Genomic DNA, 23,231 nt, shown 5'->3' with positions numbered 1-23,231 from the left:
CTTTAAATACAAAATCATGCAAACTTATAAATCTGAGTTATTATTTATTTATTTTTAGCATTAGACTCACATCCTCATCTAGTGGGCTTTTAACTTTGGAAATAACGAATATTCAACCCGCTGATTCTGGAGCATATAAAGTTATCCTTTCAAATCCACTAGGCGAAATATCTTCATTATGTGCTGTTGCCGTAACTCGTAAGTGATTCCCTTCCATTGTAATATATACATATACTAGCTTACCCGGCGAACTTCGCCCCGCCCAATTTTTATTTGAAATAGTTAAAACGCTTTTTGAACTCTGTTCAAGGCCATTTATTTGTATGGAATGTTAATATATTCAGAGAATAACGTCTCTGATCAATTTAAATATTTTTGGCGAAGTTCGTTCTTTGTTTTGTTGTGTAGCGTGTAAACAAATAAAGAAGATGGCTCTCCAACACGCTAACATGACACATACATACCTATGTATGTACATCCCAGTAGTTCGGCTGGTGTCAAGCGATTACTAGAGCGCTAAACCTACTAGCGATTTCATGCATTACTAGTAATTAGTCTTTTCGCTAATGATTTGTAATGCAACGAGGCATTACTCGAAAAATGAATTGGCAAAACCCACCCCTAAAAACACTACTTTGAGTTGTTTTTTTCATTTCGCGCTCTCTCTCTCTTTAGTTTCTTTTGTCACACAACTTTTTTCAAAAAATTTGACGCGTCATTTCACATTTTTCCGACTAAGAGGAAGATGCGTAATTTGCGTACGGAAAATTATAGAATATTTTTACATATAGTGAAAAAGTAATGTGCAAAAAAGTGAAAATTAATTTAATAGGTGAAAAAAATAATACAATTAGATTAAGAACGCAACAACAGAAGAAGGCAAAAAAACCACGGACGGAGGCGCCAACACCGGATCATCACAAACAACAACAAAATCACCGGAGATCACCCATCTCTACAACCATAGAACAATCGCGGGATTATCTACCCATAGATCAGGTATATACTTAATATAATTGAAAACATATTCTTCTTCTTGACTGGCGTAGACACCGCTTACGCGGTTATAGCCGAGTCCAAAACAGCGCGCCACGCATCTCTCCTTCTGGCAGTTTGGCGCCAATTGGTTATACCAAGCGAAGCCAGGTCCCTCTCCACCTGGTCCTTCCATCGGAGTGGAGGTCTCCCTCTTCCTCTGCTTCCACCAGCGGGTACTGCATCGAATACTTTCAGAGCTGGAGCACCTTCATCCATTCGAACAACATGTCCTAGCCAGCGTAGCCGCTGTTTTTTTATTCGCTGGACTATGTCTATGTCGTCGAATAACACATACAGCTCATCGTTCCATCGTCTGCGGTATTCGCCGTTGCCAATTCTTAAGGGACCATAAATCTTCCGCAAAACCTTTCTCTCGAAAACTCCTAGTGCCGTCTCATCGGATGTTGACATCGTCCGCGTTTCTGCACCGTAAAGTAGGACGGGAATGATGAGAGACTTGTAGAGTTTGGTTTTTGTTCGTCGAGAGAGGACTTTACTTTTCAATTGCCTACTTAGTCCATAGTAGCACCTGTTGGCAAGAGTGATTCTGCGTTGGATTTCCAGGCTGACATTGTTATTGCTGTTAATGCTGGTTCCCAGGTAGACGAAATTATCTACAACTTCAAAGTTATGACTGTCAACAGTGACGTGGGAGCCAAGACGCGAATGCGCTGACTGTTTGTTTGACGACAGGAGATATTTCGTCTTGTCCTCGTTCACCACCAGACCCATACGTTTCGCTTCCTTATCCAGTCTGGAGAAAGCAGAACTAACGGCGCGGGTGTTGTTTCCAATGATATCGATATCATCGGCGTACGCCAGTAGCTGTACACTGTTATAGAAGATTGTACCTTCTCTGTTTAGCTCTGCAGCTCGTATTATTTTCTCCAGCATCAGGTTAAAGAAATCACACGAGACTGAGTCACCTTGTCTAAAACCTCGTCTGGTATCGAACGGCTCGGAGAGGTCCTTCCCGATCCTGACGGAGCTTTTGGTGTTGCTCAACATCAGCTTACACAGCCGTATTAGTTTTGCGGGGATACCAAATTCAGACATCGCGGCATAAAGGCAGCTCCTTTTCGTGCTGTCGAAAGCAGCTTTAAAATCGACAAAAAGGTGGTGTGTGTCGATCCTATTTTCACGGGTCTTCTCCATGATTTGGCGCATGGTGAATATCTGGACAGTTGTTGATTTTCCAGGTCTAAAGCCACACTGATAAGGTCCAATCAGTTTGTTGACAGTGGGCTTAAGTCTTTCACACAGTACGCTCGATAGAACCTTATAGGCGATATTTAGGAGGCTTATCCCACGGTAATTGGCGCAAATTGTGTTGAAAACATATTATTATAAGTAATATAAGAATATTTGTACATGAATTAAATAAATATATTTCTTTGTATTTCGTAAACATTTGTTTTATTTTTTGTAAAAGTGTTATTTTCAAAAGTTTTTCTCAGGCGTAGAACCACAAGCGTTAATGGACCAGTAGAATCGCTAGTGATTTTGAATTAATGAAACCTCTAGCGTGTCCGAATTAGTCAAATCACTGGCCATTTTGAATTAACGAAAACGCTAGTGATTCTTTACTAGCGATTCACTAACGATTTTGGAACTAGTCCTTTCACCAGTGACTGGTAATGCAGAGTCGCACCGCTCGATTACTCTCGTAGGACATTGCAATGTAAAAATCGTTAGTCAAATAACATTGCATGTAATCGGGCTGGGACCGGTGCTAATGATTCGGAATTAGTTATATCGTTAGCTCTTCTCCGATGGTACCGAACTACAGGGATATGAAACTGTAAAATTTTGAACTTAAACGATAAATCGGTTTGAATCATTCGAATTCTCAGAATGAACATTTCCTCACTTTTAGATTTGCTGTGTTGTAGTAAACTATTCACTACAGTGAAATTATTATTTATGAATAAAGACGGAAACCTTAGTATATATCTGGTATAAAAATCCACGGGATTGAGATTTGAACTTGAGGTCAAAATTTTTAAAATTATTGATGAAAATTTTCGTAGAGTTGATAATAAGCACAAATTTTCATAAAATAGTTCATTTTTGAGTTTATATTCAAGTTTTTAACAAATAAGTTAATTACAAAATTGTTAGTTGATAACATGTAACATTTAATTTGGGAGGCTTAAGCAATGCTTAAATAACAGCTGATTTTTGTTTTGAATTTGCTTTGAATTTTCAGCGACATCTTTCGTAGCGTAGGTGTCCGTTCGTTTGCACTCAATAACAGCTTATACTTTTCCTTCAGTTCCCATAAGTGCTCCGACTCGCTAGTGATGAAATTTCAGGTTCTTTTGTTGTTTTCATCAATTTTTGATATAATTTTCCTCGCAAATTTATGTATTGTCTATTATAATTTAAATATTTCAAACATATTTTTATGAATGACATTTGTAAAACATATGTTGCCCATAACTTTGCCATATATCATAATAAAATTTTATAGAAATTAAGCATTGACTGTGAAACGCAAACGACTACTCAGTTTGCAACAATACTTAGCTAAGATTTTATTTAGGCACAACTTAAGTATGGACTGTGAAACCGGGCATTAGCCATAAAAAAATTCTATACCTAAATGCAAATAAATGAATATTTTTTTTTGCAATTCGTTTTCCTAAAATTCTTGAGCTTTTTCTGGGCGGACTTGCTATGGTCCGAGCAGGAGTGGTTCTGTGGAGCCCTCCAGTCCGAGATCAAATGCGCAATCACGTTTGAGGTGCCCGCAGTCACAAAGTTTGGGATGTTTCCTCTAATACAAACAAAAAGATGTACATCTACGATAAACTCAAAAAGTGACTCACCCCTCTGACTTGTATCCGAGTTGTCCAAATCCGTGCGTAAGGTCGTAAATCTAGTTAGCATAATCTCAAGAAAAAGTAGTAAATGGGAATTTCCGTTTAATGACCAAGTGCAAAAGTATCGGAAAGTTATAATTTTTTTACAATTTTTAATTTTTGTTTTACTCGGTTTATTCTAAAATTTAGAATATGTAATGTCACCTAAAGGAAAAGAAATAAGGTTCATTTTTTGAAAACAGAAAAAACCGCGAAATCGGTCGGAATGTAGGAAAATCAAATTGGTCCAAATATAGAGTTATGCAAAAATACAAAGGTACCGGTGCTTATGTGCCTCAGTTTGATCTACGTGAAACATTTTGCAAAGTGTCCAGCAAAAAAAAAGGGATGGAGCCATTTTAAGACTTGTTCGGCTTAAAAATCCGAGGGGCGTTCTGTGGCTCCATACTGTCAACGCGTAACTGCAATTACAGCCTCGACGGCTGTGCCACCCCAGCGAATTGCCCTCTCTATTCTTAGGAGCTCAACCATGACACCCGATTTAATCAGTCAGGAAGGCGTGTCAATAGCAGCGGTAATGTAAAGGAAAACTTTAACAAGACTGTCGGCATTGCATTTTCTCAAAATAAAAAGTAATATAAAGGTCATGCCGCAATGCTAAAGAGAATATAATAGTTTTGTTCACATAACGGTTGTTTGTATCACCCAGAAATAAAAGAGTTGGATATTTAGTTAGATATATATAAATTATCAGGATAACGAGAGAATTCGAAATCCGGAAGTCTGTCTGTCCGTGCAAGCTATAACTAGAGTAAAATTTGGGATGTCTTAATGAAACTTGGTACACATATTTCTTGCCACCCTGAGGAGGTTGGCATTGAAAATGGGCGAAATCAGTCAACTGCCACGCCCACAAAATGGCGAAAAGCGGAAACCTATAAAGTGTCATAACTAAGCCACAAATAAAGTTATGAAAATACAATTTGGTACAGAGGATCACAATAGGGAGTGGCATATTTGGATGTAATTTTTTTGGGGAATGGGCGTGACCCGGCCCACAAATACCAAACCAATAATGCTATATAAACCAAACTTTCTGCAGTCGGTTCCCTTACGTACCCCACCACACACCATGAAAATAGTTGGATAATAACCACGCCCACATCCCATACAAAGGTTATGTTAAAAATTACTAAAACTGCGTTAACTCACTAACGAAAAACATCAGAAACCCTAAATTTTGCAGAAGAAATGCCAGAAGGATGATATACTCAGATTTTTTACAAAATAGAAAATAGGCGTGGCTTTGCCAACTTATGGGTCAAAAACCATATCTCATGAACTACTCGACCGATTTCAATGAAATTCGGTATATCATGTTTTCACCCTGACGACACATGTGGAAAATTGATGAAATTGGTTCACAACCACGACAACTTCCTATATAACTCTTTTTTTTATTACAAACATTTTTAAAACTATAACAATGTTTGATATGACTACAACTAGTTTTAAAACTAACGAGCAATTTGATTTGAGTATCTTACAAACAAATTAATAATAACATTCATATATGGTATGTAATTAATTCCTTTTTATTTTAACTTCAAACTAAATTATGTGGTTGACATAATCGATTAGAGAGGCTTGTATCTAAGAGGAGATTTCTCGCCTCCTCGTTGACATGTTCATTAAGCCTTTTGTAGTGGGTCTCTGCCTGAATCGTTATTTCTTCGGCGACTGTATTAACCCTTAGGTCTCGATGAATATCAGCATTTCTGCAGTACCAAGGAGCATTTACAATGCCTCTTAGCACTTTGTTTTGAAAACGTTGTATAATATTAATATTATTATTATATTATTATATACATCCCCACAGTTGCGCACCATATGACCATATCGGCTTGATTATTTGTTTATAGAGAAGCACTTTGTTGTGATAGAAACTTCATTTCAGTTCAATCCTTTTTATTTTGATATGCTCTTTCCAGCGTAGTTTAGCATCGAGAGTAATGTCAAGATATTTGGCTGTATTTGCATATGGTATGCAGACATCTAAGTGTGAGAAGTGATTCTTTTGTTCGTTAAATTTACATGAACAGACTAGCCACCGTTTAGTTTTATTCTCCATTTTTGAGTCCAATTTACTACAGAGTTGATTGCATATTGCAAGTTTAGCGCATCTTTTTCTGCGAGACTATATGAGGATCCTTTCCTGGTTTAGGAACCATAACAACTTCGGCAATTTTCCAAAGACTTGGAAAATGTGTCAGATGGATTGAAGTATTGAAAAGATAGGCGAGCTTCTGTAAACTTCTGTATGGTAATTTCTTTAACATTTCAGCTGTAATTAGGTCAAGTCCAGCTGCTTTCTTATCCTTAAGCTTTTTAATCTCACCTTTAAGTTCACAAATGGTGATTGCTGGTATTATTGTATGATATGGTTGAATACTATCGAGGAACGCGGTTTCACTACTCTCATTTGGACGAAAGGTTTCAGCTAGGTGTTTTGCAAACATATTATCTTTATCACAATCACTTCTAGCCCATGTATTTGATGCAATTTACTAATACTTGGTGCTTTTACAGAGTGAGTAATCATCTTTTTTGTCAGCGGATAGTTGAGATAAATAGTTATAAATTGACTCATTCTTAATATGAACGATTTCTCGTTTTAATTCATCTGTTGCCTTATTGAGGTTGGTTTTGTCGAGTGGTGAGCGTGTGCCATTTCCGTCGTAATTTTCTTTTCTTAGTGAGGAGGATTTATATTTTTTTAGGGTACTTGTTGGATTTCTAAATCTAGCTGTTCAATTGTTGTGATTTGTAGACAGTTTATTTGTGTGTGTGTTGAACGATGTCCAGACCATATTTTGTTATATATGTAGCTTCAAATATAGATCTCTTTTAATAACTATTTCACTTAGAGTTAAACATAGCGGGGGTGATCGGAGATTAGATCTACCCACCTTCGATGAAATTGCGAGATATTTTCCTAGTTATAAAAAAGTCTATCACATCTGGTATTTGGTTGGTATCCGTTGGCCAGTAAGTTGGAGTTCCGGATGATGCAAACTCGCACCCCGTTTCTTGAGCTGCCTGGACCAAATCTCGGCGTTTAGCTGCCGTTAGGCGCGATTCCCAGTAAACATGTTTCGCATTAATAAGTTTCCATAATAAATATGTATGTGTGTGAATTTAAAAGTTCTATATTTTCTTCAACGAGGATTTTGTACCTCGGCGGCAATATATTGCATTAATTGACAAGGGTTGGTCCTTTGCTTTTAATGTAATAGTTGTGGTTTAAATATAGTGCGTACTGATTTTTTTATCCTCATAATGTTTAATGCTGTTTTTAACAATAACAGCAGTGCCTCCTCTCGCACAATTACTAGAGTTGATTGTGTGATAAACATCGTAGTTTTCGAAAGAAATGTAAAGAAAATGTGTTTCGTAAATGAGTTTCGGATATTAGACGTACATCTATTTTCTCTTCTTGTAAAATAATTTGAAGTTGTTCTTGGTGCTTTAATAATCCATTTGCATACCATGTCATAACTCGGAGAGCACCACTCATACCTTAGATTTTGTTTTATTTTTCTAGGTTATCTAAACGGCTGCATAAATCTATATTAAATTTTTATACTCTCGCAACAAAAGTTGCTAAAGAGAGTATTATAGTTTTGTTCACATAACGGTTGTTTGTAACATTAGGGTTAGAGGAGTTAGATATAGGGTTATATATACCAAAGTGATCAGGGTGAAGAGTGGAGTTCAAATCCGAATGTCTGTCTGTCCGTCCGTCCGTCCGTCTGTGCAAGCTATAACTTGAGTTTAAGATATCTTGCTGAAACTTTTTTATACATATCTCGCAAACCAATAGAGCTATATAGACCAAACTTTCTGCAGTTGGTTCTCTTAAGTACCCCACCACACACCATGAAATTAGTTAAAATCGGATAATAACCACGCCCACCTCCCATACAAAGGTTAGGATGAAAATGACTAAAAGTGCGTTATCTCACTAACGAAACACGCCAGAAATACTAAATTTTACAGAACAAATTGCAGAAGGAAGCTGCACTCAGATTTTTTTACAAAATGGAAAATGGGCGTGGCATCGCCCACTTATGGGTCAAAAACCTTATTTTAGGAACTACTCGACCGATTCGAATGAAATTCGGTTCACATTCCCATGTAACTCAATTTTGAATTCCATCTGATTCCTTCACTTTATAATATATACACAAGGAACCAATGAAGAAAGCGAAATAAAAGTTTACACAATTACTTTATATGATCCGTTGCATCTTATGTGAAAAAATAGTCGAAATCGGACAATAACTTTTCAAAGCCTTGAATATCGAATATGAAAAATTCAGTGCCCCTTGGTAATTTTTCACCGAAAATTTCGGTAAATCTCTCAGGTATCTTAATTTAATTTAGAGGAAATATTTTTCTTCTAAAAGTGTAACTTCCCCTATCTCTCATGTACCTAATTATAGGATTTTCAAATTGGGTCAAATTGTGTGTTATCTTAATAAAAATATATCAATAAATTGCGATAGTATAAAATGTTCGGTTGCACCCGAACTAAGCCCTTCCTTACTTGTTCTTGTTTATTTAACATCTCAAGGATTCGAATAAGTAGGTTTTCGGTCAACTTTGTGTTATTTGCGTTCATTACATGTGGATTGCTTTTCAGTACTTCAGAAAAACTGGGTTTACTCGTCTGTAAACGATGCTGCATTTTTTTTTTTGGACAGCATTTTTGTTCACAATGGGCATATTTGTTGAGACTTTTTGTTTCTTCAAAGTTTTGGTTTTTCTGAGTCTGGTATTTGACACTCGATGGTTTTGTGCTTACCACCGCATTTAACGCCTTTTAACGTTTTGCCGCAGAAGTTCCTAGTGTGTCCAAATGCCTGGCAATTTTTACATTAAGGAATAAGTTTAGATTTCCTAATAGGCTCAATGTGAACAATAGTGTGAAGAATATGTTTGATTTCAATATTTTCTTGATGTCTTCACTAGAATGAAAAGTAGCTTAAACATATTTAAAGGTTCTCGTGTTTTCCACTTGAGCTTGTTTACGACGTTCAGAACTTTTAAACCTTAAGATTTTTAATCTTAACCTTTACTGAGCGCGTTTGTTTGTCTTCAAACGAATACCATGATGATCCGGAAGCAGACAACATTTTCATCACCGATCTATAGTCATCGCTTGATGTGACACTTAGTCTATGAATGTCGTTATTTAGGAGTTTTAGAACAAAATAACTTTTGGTAATATTTTTAATTTTGCTATTTAGTTCTTGATAATTAGAGATATTTGAAATCATAATGAGCGGAGGCCGGGGTTCATACTTCGGTTTATCATTTTTAGCTTCGGTGTGGTTTTCACCGTTCGATGATATTGCATTATGGATTTAATGTTGGTGGTGAAAATAAATGAAATTGGTTCATTAATTACCTCAGCCCTCATAAAAGTTGTATGATGATCGTTATTCTATTGGACTTTATGCCGAATATATGTGTAAAATTGTGTGATATCTTAATAAAACTATCTAAAAAGCAATAAATTGCGAGAGTATAAAATGTTGGGTTGCATCCGAACATACCCTTCCCTTACTTGTTATTTCTTTAAAAATGATCGGAAGAATATTGGTTTTAATTCTTATCGCTATGATCATTTTATATTTGATTGTCTTAAACTATCGCTATTAGTGTTATGTTATCCATGTTCAAGCAAAGGTTTCAAAGTCGTTGGGATGGTGCCGTTGTGTTTCCATTTCATATACTCGAATAGTCGGCGTTATTTTGTTTCTTGTTGCCTGTCAACATTATAAATTGGAACTAGGTACTTATACATATATAAAACTTTTGAGTGGATTTCGTTTTTAGTGTTTGCATATTGATATTATGCACTAAATTTTGCTTTACTGGCGTAGACACCGGTTACGTGATTATAGCCGATGCAATAATAGCGTGCCATTCATTTTTCCTTTATGCTGTTTGATGCCAATTAGTGATACCAAGTGCAACCAGGTCCTTCTTCACCAGGTCTTTTCAACAGAATGGATTTTTTGAGCTGTGACATTACTTGTGGGAAAATTGTCAAAATCGGACCATGACTTTTCAAGACCACTGATATCAAACATGAAGAACTCAATGCCTAAGGGTAAATTTTCACCGAAAATATAGGTAAATCTCTAAATAAATTGCAAGAGTATAAAATGTTTGGTTGCACCCCAACTTAGCCTTTCCTTACTTGTTTATCTACCGCTTTGCACATAACCTTTGCAGTTTTACACCCCGGTAGATCCTTCCAGCGAGATATGAGTTTTCTTGTCATGCACCTGTCTATGTCCTCGTACAGAATGTGCATGGGTTTACCAATGTTGATCATGTGTCCGGGTGACAGCTGTACACCACTCTTTGCAATCCCGTCTACGATTTCGTTGCCCTCGATGCCTTTATGGTCTGGCACACAGTAGAAGCTTAGCCTCATATTCCTGGCGACGCTCTCCACCGCTGCCTTGCTGCCCAAGACACTTTTGACCGATATTCGACACGAGGTTACTGCCTTAATTGCTGCTTGGCTGTCTACGTAGATGTTAATTTTAGAGTATTGGGCTTGTGCGTTGGAGGCTAGCTCTGCTGCCTTCCCAATAGCAAAGACCACTGCTTGAAATATACTGCAGTGGTTCGGTAGTTTGAACGGTTGTTTTATGCCTAATTCCGGACAGTATATCCCTGCACCTACTCCCTCATCCATTTTAGAGCCATCCGTATAGATATTTAGGGTGTTGCGTGTAGTTGGAGTGACCTTGCGCCAACCATCCTTTTCCATGTTTACCGTGAACTTTCTTTCCCAGTTGTAGAATGAGACCAAATAGTCGGTGCCTGTCAGATTGCCCTTAACAACCGAGCTGTGTCCGAAGGATCTGTATGTAAATTCACCTGTTGCCATCAGTCGACCCGCCGATTTCGCCGCGAAGTTTTCGGCAAAGAGATCTATAGGTGGCAGGTTTAATATTCCTTCTAGAGCAGCCGTTCGGGTGGGGCCCCCGTTATACATAACGCTGAAAGTCGCTGAACCTTTTCCATCGGCTTCCGATACGTAGAATTCCTAGTACCCGTTCACCACACCACAACACCGTAGGGCATAATTGGTCTCACTATTGCTGTGTAGCACCAGTGCATGAGAGAGGGAGAAAGCCCCCAGGTAGTGCCAAGCATCTTCCTGCGTGCATACAGAGCATTACTGTCCTTGCGCGGGAGCTCGGTCCCATTTAACGAAGGGGGCCTCCATGCAGGTATTTTGTACCTCCTAGTAAACACCAGAAGGTCTGTCTTTTCCGCATTGAGCCCCAATCCCTCTAGCGTTGCCCAGTTATTGACAGTGTAGAGAGTGCTAGTCATTATACTGCTGACAGTGTGCAGACACTTTCCCGTTATTAAGATGGCGATGTCATCCGCATACGCTGTTATCTTGTGAGCTTTGTTTTCAAAATGTTTCAGCAAGTTTTTCACTACTAATGTCCATAGGAGTGGAGATAGCACTCCGTCTTGCGGAGTACCTCTACAGACTTCCTTGGTCACACTGGCATCATTCCATTCTGCTTTTATCTTCCTGGAAATCAAGAGGTTTTTCACCCACCTTTGTATGACAGGCTCGACAACCAATGACTCGATACTTCGCAGGATGGATTCCATAGATACATTATTGAATGCTCCCGAAATGTCCAGGAATGCTACCAGAGCATATTCCTTGTTTTCTAGAGCTTTTTCAATGTTGTATACCAATGAATGGAGTGCAGTATCCACGGATCTGCCCTTTGTGTACGCATGTTGTGATTTGGACAAGCTGCCAGGAGGCGCTGTGTCCCTTATATGCGCATCTAGTATTTTCTCCAACGCCTTCAGAAGGAAAGAGGTTAGACTTATGGGCCTGAACTCCTTCGAGTAGGGTGGATTGTTTTTACCTGCCTTCTGTATGAAAACAACCCTAGCCTCTCTCCATGTGTGCGGTACATAACCAAACCGTAGACTTCCTCTGAATATTACTCGCAACCATGGCACGACCAGCTGCAGTGCGTTCTGTAGCATGGCTGGAAAGATGCCATCCGTACCGAGCGATTTGTAAGAGTCGAAGGAGCGGATTGCCAATTCTATTTTATCCTCCATAATTATGAATTCGGGCAGGTAGCAGTATTTCCTTCATGTGTAGAATTAGCCGGGTTCTTGCATCCCGGAAAGTGTATGCTAACTAGAACCTCTAAAGAGTCCCTGCAGTTCTCCGTCCACTCTCCGTTGTTTTTGCGAATTAGATAACAGTTTTCAAAGTCTTGCCACCTCGTTTGTTTTTTCAAAGCTGCTCCAAAAGTTTTTCCAGGACTGTCGTTTGCTCCTGCGCACTAACTTTTTGTAGTCTCTTAACAGATCCTTATATTCCTTCCAACATTACTCGCTCTCCGCAAGCTTGGCCAAGTTGAAGATTTTCCTTACACTGCGTCTACACGATTCGAGCTCTTTGTTCCACCAAGGGGGTCTCGTTTTGCGTTTGGGCCGCAGCATAGGATAAGCGGAATGATAAGCCTTAATAAGAGCGCGGCAGAAGAGATTCACACCCTCCTCTAGCTCTTGTGGAGAGTTGAACACGCGCGGTCTAAGCCTTTTACCAAACAGTATCTGTCGGTATTGTGCCCAGTTTGTAATTCTGGGGTTTCTTCTAGCTTCAAGTCTAGCTTTAACTTCAGTTCTAATAGAGAAACGTATATATCTATGGTCAGAGAATGACGGTGTACTTAGCACCCTCCAGTTCTCTACCGTTGTACCACTACTGGTGTAAAGTGTAATTTCTAGGATATTTTTCGAGGTTGGTCCTATATATGTAGGTTCCTCCCCTCGGTAATAGGGACTCATCTCTTGCATTAATATCGTGGCTTCCCCAAACCGTGTGGTGCGCGTTAGCGTCAGCTCCAACTACCAGTGACTGCTTTCTTCTGCTGGATGTAACCGCCAGCCTCCGGAGCTCTGCAATCGGTGCCTCGCCGTCATGTGGCAGGTTACAGGATGCAAGGAGTATGAGCTCATCCTTGCAATCATTTACCGCCACCACTGTCAGGTCATCTGTGGAGAGGTTTAGGTTAGCATGGGAATACAGCTTCTTGTTTACCAGTACCGCCGTTCTTACCTTGCTAGTGACGCTCGTGGTATAAGTTACCCGATGCTATCCATGGTTCCTAGACTAAAGCCACGTCGTAGCCGCCCTTCTCTAGATTGAGAAGGAGCTCGGCAAATGTGACCTTACTTTTGTGGAGGTTCACCTGAAGTACCATCAGCTCCTGGTGCATTAACCTTAGAGTGCTGATCAGGTGACCCTTCCACCTCCTGCAAGACTAGTGAAGTCGCTAGTATCTCTTCAATTCCGAGATCTTTTTCGACTTCTCCCTTCTCCAGTGTGTTTTCATTGCCATCCGCATGGTGGCGCTTTTTGAGGCGAAGGAATGCACTTCCAACTCCCCACGCCATCTTCCCGAATCTGGCATATAAGATGTCGTCGGCCACCTTATTGATTTGGAGTATGTAGCTCTGGCCTCCATCTGCTTTTGCAGTTTTAGCCACGCTCAGTACTCTCCAGTCACTGGTCGGCACGTCCGGGTACTGTCGTTGTAGCAGCCGAAGTGCATGTTCCGGGTCTACTATGCGAGGTATCACAACCTTCGTTTTAGGAACCGACGGAATGCTGCTTCGATCCACAACCTCGAGTTTCGCGTCCTTCGACAGGTTTGAGATCCTCGAGAAGAGCGCTTCTAGTAGCTTCATTTCGACTACTTTCCATCGCTTCTGCGTCATCTGTCCCAGCGGGTTACTGCGGTCAATGAGACCCACGATCAAGTGTCGCTTTGCCACCTCATTGGCTGCCGCCGCTGCTCTGGACGTTGTCGGCTTGTCGTCCGCACGCTTGACTTTTGGCTTCTCAGCCTCGTCCATCGTCTTCCTTTTCTTTGCAGGCTCTTTCGGTTCGCTCTCTGTCGACCGTTGCCTTTTTTCAGCAATATGCTCCTCAATTCGGTTAGCAAATGCTGAATTCGAGGCAACTACGTGAAGCAAAGTGCGCTCGGCCGCTTTTCACCTCCTCTCTGGCCCAAGCCAACCGTTTCGTCTCCTCTTCGCTAAGGTTGGTCTTGCCTTCGAGTCGGTTGCAAATGCCGACCGCCGCCTTGTACCGCGATTTGGCTTTCAACCCCTCCTTGCTAGGCTTCTTCCGGGGCCCTCTCTGGTTGCCAGAGTTGGAACCTTCGGTCAAATGCTGCGGAGAGCGAAGAAGCTCTTCTTCTTTATCCGTATTTATACTCACAGCTTGAAAACTCGCTGTGCCTGCCGGTGGTAGCAGCCTCGTCTCCCACCGACGTTTGGGCTGATATCCCAGCCCGCTGTTCATCCTTTTTTGACATCCATATTGATTTTTAAGACTCGGGAGCCTCTACCCCTAGCATTCTTTTGCATTTCCACAAAATATTCAGAGTAGCAATATGTGCGGCTAATCGATGCATCTGAAGTTTTCATGTTTTTTGGGTAAATTGTAATTTAGCGTTGTGAGATTCAAAACAAAAACTCTAATGATATGTACGTAGTCTGGAAAGTATTAGGTAAATGCATATGTGTGCATTTTGTATGTATGTGTATAGTTAATATTTTAATGATAATTGTTGGTATATGTAGTTACATATTTTTTACTGAATTTGAACCCTCATTCTGAAAATATAATTGAAATCTGTAATCATAATACAATTATTTATTTTAGACACAGAATACGAAATGCTTGATAAATTTTAAATTTGTACTAATTAGAAATTTGTTGAATTTGAAAGTGCACAGAATATTATCTGTCTGTATGAGTCTGAATATAATCTGTGTCTGTTTGTCTATGTTACTTTACTGTTTGTTGTTCACATGTTTGTCTGTTATACGCCGTAATTATCAGGTTTAGGACCCTTTTCTCCACCATTATTCATTAGATAGGGGTTTAGTATATTTTGTTTTTGCATAGTAGATTAACTATAACTATGAATGAAATTTTTATCAAGAATGATAGAAGACAAGATTACGACAGGCTGAAGCGTTCACGACCCACGAATGGGAAAAGGCAACAGAAGAATTGTCAAATGGAAAACGGAAATGTGAAGGATAGTGAACCAAATTGAATAATGTGCAGATAAAATATCACAATGAACGTAATTCTTAAAATCCTCATTTATAAAATGATCCAATATAATAATGCATATTTATAATTAAAATTATATGTTTTGTTACAAAAAGTTCGCCATTTTGCCAACTTTTTTGTTGGTTGGAAAAGTGAAAAAAATTCTTTATAGACGACTTTTTTGTACTATTGTTGTTTAATTCCGCCATTGCGGACTTCTTTTTCAAGTTAATACATTTTTCACTTAGAATTTTAAATAATAATTAAGCACTAGCCTTGACTTCAGCTCTTTGTTTTGGTTTTATTGTTTTGTACCACCGTGCAATTTTGTTTTGCTCGCGTGTTCGGGGTCGTGAAAGTTGTCACTCAACAGGAACTCAAAACCCAAAAAAGCTATCTGTAAACGCCTGTCGTAATCTTGTCTTCTATCATTCTTGATTTTTATACTTAGCCACAAGAATATTTCCATTTTACATTGCGTGTATTTAAAACTCTGTTTCAAGAAACGTAGTAAATCGATCATATGATCACAGCTGTGGAAAAATTCCCGTTAACCAGCTGATTCTTTGACTACTTGAATGTTTAGGCTTACTTCTTTTTTCAAGTTATTGGTTCATTTAACAAAGTGGTCGGCACTCCATACCACAATTGTGCCGACTTAAGTCACACGTACGCTTACGCTCTATCATTCAGTCGTTGTCGAACCAGCAACGAGTAAACATCGCGCATGGCTATGGCACTTTGCATAAGTGCCCTGCCCGAAATGCCGACTTTTATGAATGTCGTTTTATGTTATGTATTATATTTATGGTTTTAAGCTATTTAAATACAGAAAAGTTAATGCATTTGTGTTCTAATATATTTGTTTAAATAATAAAATAACTAAAATGAATAAATGAGCATAAAAATTCATGTTTTATGAAAAAATTAAAAACATTCTTAAAATGTTAGGATACAGAGTTCTCACTGGGTATTCATTATTTCGTGCTCACCTATACAGTCACAATTCCTCTCGTGCCGATCACTGATTTAACATAACATTGCTATATTTTGCTCTCAGCGAGCACACTAAGAGCAGCAAAAGCAAATACTTGCATGACATTTTTCTCACCAAGCATTGTTGCTTCAAAATATTACTGTCGGAGAAGGCACGAAAGGCAATGAAAATCAAGCCTATGACAACGAGTGCAATAAAACATTTCCCTAATACATACATGCCAACGCATATTGTTATGTTTATGCTCAAATTTTAATTATTTTGGAAAGCTACATTCATCCTGAGTAACCGAGGCTATATTTACTGCAAGGAAAGAAATAAAGACTATATTTATTGCAATGAAAGAAAAAGAAAAGATTAGGGATCCATATTAAAACCTAATCAACGTAATCCAAGGAGTAAAAAAAAGTGCCATAAAGCGTCTTACGTCGCATGCGCTGCGGAAACTATTGATGTTAGAACAAAAGTATGTTCTACAACCTCAAATAATATATCAATATTTACAAACAGCATACGTCTAACTATTATAGTTATGTCACAATAAGTGTTTTTTTTTTCATAAAAAATATATTTAAATACCAACGCTATAAAAGCTCCTTTATTTATACTTCGGTATTAATCCATTCGAAAAATATCACGACTTTAAAAATTCAAGTTATTTGAAAATTGTCAAGTGGTCGACGCTCACACTCACACAGAGTTTTTGATTTGAATCTCACAACGCTAAATTACAATTAATCCAAAAAAACATGAAAATATCGGACGCATGGATTATCCGACGGGATTTTCACACATGTTGCCACTGTGGAAATGAAAAATGATCTGTCACTAAAAATGATCAGATCTATCAGTTCTTTACATTTTTATTTAAAAAATATAAATTGTTACTTTGTATCACTTATCAAAAACTTAAAAATACAATTAATGAAAAAAATACGTTTTGTATACTTTCTTGCCGACTGTATATGCATATGTATATGATTGTATATACAGAGGCAGTCAAAATTATTTACACATCAGACTTTTTTTTCAAGTTTCACACAAAAAGCATTCGCTTGTGGTTGTTGTTGACGCAGGGTAACAAAATGCTATGTTATTGTAAACCTTGATCTATTCCTGAGCGAATGAAGTCAGTTTGGCTAGAATAGCTAGAAATATGGCGGAGAAATACGCAAATGAACCGAAGACTCGCAGTAGTCAAAAGTATTTACACACATTTTTTTTGCGTCAAAAGTATTTACACACGGCGATTTAGCCTTTATCCTTGGATTTGGTTTAAGCAAGAGTAGTAATTGAAATCTATTGTATTCATAACAACCTAACTCAGCCTTAATATATAAAAAATGGTAAATAAAATGCTGAAAACAAAGGAATTATCGATTATAACTAGATCGGAGACTGTTACTAAGTTTAAGACTGGGGTTTCGGCTTCGGAGTTAGTTAAAATTTACAGAATTTAAAGGAATACTGTTTATAATGTTATTAAAAAGAAGGAGACGAACAATTGCAAGGATATTTTAAAGAGAACTGGACAAAAACCTGTGATAACTCAAAGATAATGTAGAAGATTTGTAGGAACTGTCATACAAAATCTCTCAATTAGTCCTCTTAATACTGCAGCACCATCGAATTAGCATATTGCATGAACAGTCAATGATGCTACACTGCTCAGGGCATTAAAGAAGTTAACATAAATACCTGACATTTGGCAAAAATTGCTCAATTTGGTCAATATTTCCGAAAATAAAAAAACGATATGCCAGTCATTTGCCTTAAATTAGATCCTGGAGGTTGTCGTGGGCAGATAAAGCTGAATTTTGGTTCCAGGGCTTGTTTAGCACACGCTTTATGCATTTACCACGTGAAAATAAGAAATGTGCAGTTTAGGCGCACATCCCTGATCAAAACTTTAGTCGAAATGTTTGGTCTTTCGTTAAATATCAGAGGACGATTGATATAATAAACGAAAACGCCGAAATTACCGACATTTGGTCTGACTTCATTCGCTCAGGAATAGATCAAGCTTTACAACAACATAGCATTTTGTTACCCTGCGACAACAAAAAAACAAGCGAATGCATTTTCTGTAAATTTTGTAAAAAAAATTCGATGTGTAAATAATACCTCTGTATATTATAATCAACAATATTAACAAGTAAGGAAGGGTTAAGTTCGGGTGTAACTCAACATTTTATACTCTCGCAATTTATTTTTTTAATTTCATTAATATAACATGTATATATGGTATAAAGTCCATTGAAAGTTGGAAACCCTAATATTAGGTTAGAAGCACCGAGGTCCTCATGTTCGATATTTGGGGCCTTAAAAACCTATGGTCCGATTTCGGCGATTTTTATAATGGGGCTGCCATACTATAAACATAGTATTTGTGCAAAGTTCTACACCGATATCTTCATTAGTGCTTACTTTATACATTGTAATGTAAACGATTCAGATCGACTTCAAAGTTCTGGTATATAGGAAGTAGGTGTGGTTGTGATCCGATTTGGACTATTTTCACAACATATCAGTGGGATGCAAGGAAAATATTACAAACCAAATTTCATTGATATTGGTCGAGTAGCTTCGGAGATATGGTTTTTGACCCATAAGTAGGCAGTACCACGCCCATTAAAATTTTTGTTTACCATTTTTAGTGCAGATCTTCTGGACCTTCTTTATAATGAAATTTAAGGTTTCTGTTGGTTAGTAGTTTTCAACGTAACCTTTGTATGGGAGGTGGGCGTGGTTATAATCCGGTTTCATCAATTTTTGGACTATGAGGAAATGCCTGAAAAAACGACTCCTGCGAGTTTCGTTGATATAGCTTTAGTAGTTTATGAGATATATACAAAAAACTTTGCAGAGGGCGGGGCCCTGCCCACTTTCCCAAAAAAATTACATCCAAATATGCCCCTTCTCAGAACAATCCTATTTAACAATTTTCACTTTCATAGCTTAATTAAAGGCTTAGTTATAGCTCTTTATGTGTTTTCGGTTATCGCCATTTTGTGCGTGTGGCAGTGGATTCCGCCCATCTTTGAACTTAACCTTCTTATGGTCCCAAGGAACACGTGTTCCAAGTTTTATTAATATATCTCGATTTTTACTCAAGTTACAGCTTGCACGGACGGACAAACGGACAGACAGACATCCGGATTTGAACTTTACTCGTCACCCTGATCACTTTGGTATATATAACCTTATATCTAACTCGTTTAGTTTTAGGACTTACAAACAACCGTTATGTGGACAAAACTATAATACTCTCTTAGCAACTTTTGTTGCGAGAGTATAAAAACCATTTATGTACATCATAAAGTCCTAGGAGTACATAGCAAAAGGCTTTAATTTAATGCAGTGACTACGCGGTCCTAGGCATTATGTTTTATCGGGGTTTCATAACAGAATCTCGCCATCTCATTTTGATCCATCGGTGATTGCCACTTTTTTATTATGAATGGCAGTAATGGCGAAAACCTTTAGGAAACTATATTTATTATTATTAATTTGAATTCATTACGAATATAAGCTCATTATTAAAATTTTAGGTTTTTTATAGTATTTAAATAAACAAGGAACACGTATCTATGTATACAAATATTTCCAATAAAATATTATAACACATTGCAGCTAAATCCCAACAGCCAACCTTCGTTAAACCGTTAGAAGATGTTAAAGTGTCTGTTGGAGAGCAACTAAAATTACAAGCACATGTAATTGGATTTCCTGCACCTGAAATCAAGTGGATTAAAAATGGTATTGCTTTGCGCTCAAGTGCATGCATAAATTTTATAAACAATCCAAAGTTTGTATGGGAGGTGGGCGTGGTTATAATCCGGTTTCATCAATTTTTGGACTATGAGGAAATGCCTGAAAAAACGACTCCTGCGAGTTTCGTTGATATAGCTTTAGTAGTTTATGAGATATATACAAAAAACTTTGCAGAGGGCGGGGCCCTGCCCACTTTCCCAAAAAAATTACATCCAAATATGCCCCTTCTCAGAACAATCCTATTTAACAATTTTCACTTTCATAGCTTAATTAAAGGCTTAGTTATAGCTCTTTATGTGTTTTCGGTTATCGCCATTTTGTGCGTGTGGCAGTGGATTCCGCCCATCTTTGAACTTAACCTTCTTATGGTCCCAAGGAACACGTGTTCCAAGTTTTATTAATATATCTCGATTTTTACTCAAGTTACAGCTTGCACGGACGGACAAACGGACAGACAGACATCCGGATTTGAACTTTACTCGTCACCCTGATCACTTTGGTATATATAACCTTATATCTAACTCGTTTAGTTTTAGGACTTACAAACAACCGTTATGTGGACAAAACTATAATACTCTCTTAGCAACTTTTGTTGCGAGAGTATAAAAACCATTTATGTACATCATAAAGTCCTAGGAGTACATAGCAAAAGGCTTTAATTTAATGCAGTGACTACGCGGTCCTAGGCATTATGTTTTATCGGGGTTTCATAACAGAATCTCGCCATCTCATTTTGATCCATCGGTGATTGCCACTTTTTTATTATGAATGGCAGTAATGGCGAAAACCTTTAGGAAACTATATTTATTATTATTAATTTGAATTCATTACGAATATAAGCTCATTATTAAAATTTTAGGTTTTTTATAGTATTTAAATAAACAAGGAACACGTATCTATGTATACAAATATTTCCAATAAAATATTATAACACATTGCAGCTAAATCCCAACAGCCAACCTTCGTTAAACCGTTAGAAGATGTTAAAGTGTCTGTTGGAGAGCAACTAAAATTACAAGCACATGTAATTGGATTTCCTGCACCTGAAATCAAGTGGATTAAAAATGGTATTGCTTTGCGCTCAAGTGCATGCATAAATTTTATAAACAATCCAAATGGCCTCATTGGATTAAGGTGGGTTATAACACTGTCTAGATTTCAATTATTTTATTATGAAAAAATAAAATTTTAAGATTTTTCCTTAATATGTGAGTTTGTTTTATAGTATTGACGACGTTCGACCAGAAGACGCAGGTGAATATAAATGCTTAATAGTCAACAAAGAAGGTGAAATAGAAGGGACATCTAACGTAACTGTATTAGCCGAGGAAAAAGAACCAGAGTTTATAAGAGAATTACATGATACAAATTGTATTGAAGGTTTCCCAGTAAAAATGCAAATTAAAGTTTTAGGCAATCCATTGCCAGTTGTTAAGTGGTTCCATAATGGCCAAGAAATTATTCCTAACCAAGGGAGATATACGATTGTTGAAAATAAAGACAACCATTATTGTTTGCTTATTGAAGAGGCTGATTTAAAAGATTCCGGTTTGTATGAAGTAGTTGCGTCAAATGCCAAAGGTAATGCCTCCTCCAAAGCAAGATTACAAATCTCATTGAAAACAGATGAATCAATACCGGAAGAGACTCCACGATTTTTGTCGGCTCTTAGAGATGTCAACGCAAATGAAGGAGATGAAATTGAACTCTCTGCAGCATTTACGGGTAATCCAGTCCCTGAAATTATTTGGACAAAAGATGGTAATACTCTCCTTAATGACGAAAGTACTTTAATTAGCTGTGATGGTAAACATGTTAGTTTAACCATAAATAACGTGGAATCCAGCCATTCTGGTACATATAACTGCCTCTTAGCAAATCCTCTTGGTGAAGATGCATCTGCATGTGAACTCAATGTGAGAAAAGTGTACAAAAAGCCTTTATTCGCTCAAAAGATATGCGACCAGCAACAATTAATAGATAGCGATGCAAAAATTGCTGTCACTGTGTCAGGAGTGCCATATCCAGAATTGTCGTGGTACTTCCAGGACAAACCCGTTATCGAAGGGGATAAATATAAATTGTTTAACGATGGCGACCACCACTCGTTAGTTATCAAAAGCTGCACCTTAAATGATCATGGAGTTTATAAGTGTATCGCCAAAAATAGAGAAGGCACGGATGTTACTCAAGGACGGCTGGATGTGGTTAATGAACTGTAAGTTGTAGGCATTTTACGTATTTATTTTATGTCGGCTACTGTATACTTATGTATTTTATAAAATATTTGAATGCATGCAGTTATAATAATATTTACAAATTAATTCAATATTCATTATTCGACAAAAAGCACAAATTCTCGATTTAAAATATTACCCATTAATTTTTACGTAGTTCTTTGAAGTTCCTCAATTGCTGAAACTTTCCTATCCAGAAAACTTGTTTCAGGAGTAAGATGGGTTTCAAAATAAAGTTGAACAATTTGGAAAGCTTGACACGTGTCAAGTCAAAACGTGTGATCTGCCAAAAAAGGAACATCTAATTGGATCACCCTTTAGATATACATTTTGGAATTTCCGCCCATCCGGCCATGCCAGTTTCGTTTTAAAACTTTAAACGCGATAATATTAAAACTCAATTTTTAAGTCGGTCAACACGATAACTTGAAAAGTTATTTAGGGATTTTGTTCAAATTTATACACATATTTTATTTTATTTTGATTACAACTCTTTTTTTCTAGCCACATAATAGAAAGCCTGTCAAAAATACAAATTTTATTTTTTTCTTTTTTCGTTAGTTCATTAACGAGTTTTATCCATCTATTTATCGAAATATTTTTGGTATGTTGATTTAATATGTATCTTCGATATGCTCAATTGTATAATGAAATATAAGTATGTATGTTTGTATATATTAAAAAATGTAAAAATACCGTTGTTTTCAACCTCTGAATCTTCTGGATGTACTGGACTTTACTGGAGTAACCCATAATATACCTTGAAAATGGATAAAATAAAACCACGCCCACCCTCCATACAAAGATTATGTTAAAAACATTGGAAACACAAAATTTTATAAAAAAAAAGAAAATCTGCCTTCAAATTGGTATAAAAATGAAAAATGAGAAAGGCAAATATGGAATACTAGACCAATTTCAACGAAATAAATTTCACACGCAATTCGCAATTTTTTTTTATTGAATTCTAATTCGATAAAATTTTACATTTCATATGATTACTACTAGTAAAACAATACAAAATTGTACTAACAAGCATTTTTTTCTAATTTTAAAATATAAATACAATACAGGCGCTTATAGGAAGTTTTTTTCAGAAACTAAATATTACGTATAATACTTTTTATGTCCATATAAGTTCATAGAAC

The 23,231-nt window shown here is 37.3% G+C and overlaps 1 protein-coding gene across 1 annotated transcript in view; it reads left to right on the top strand.

The window, feature by feature from the left end:
* Positions 1-23,231, top strand: part of LOC105218719 (obscurin) — a 369,888-nt gene that overhangs the window by 264,035 nt on the left and 82,622 nt on the right. The window contains exons 24-26 of the mRNA XM_054232816.1: positions 59-198; positions 20,788-20,980; positions 21,072-22,064. Coding sequence (XP_054088791.1) covers positions 59-198; positions 20,788-20,980; positions 21,072-22,064 — 1,326 coding nt within the window. The remainder of the gene's footprint in view (positions 1-58; positions 199-20,787; positions 20,981-21,071; positions 22,065-23,231) is intronic.

Source organism: Zeugodacus cucurbitae, chromosome 6, assembly GCF_028554725.1.
Source record: "Zeugodacus cucurbitae isolate PBARC_wt_2022May chromosome 6, idZeuCucr1.2, whole genome shotgun sequence".
NCBI lineage: Eukaryota > Metazoa > Arthropoda > Insecta > Diptera > Tephritidae > Zeugodacus > Zeugodacus cucurbitae.
The sequence above is the reverse complement of the archived record's forward strand: the minus strand, read 5'-3'. Positions and strand labels throughout refer to the sequence as shown.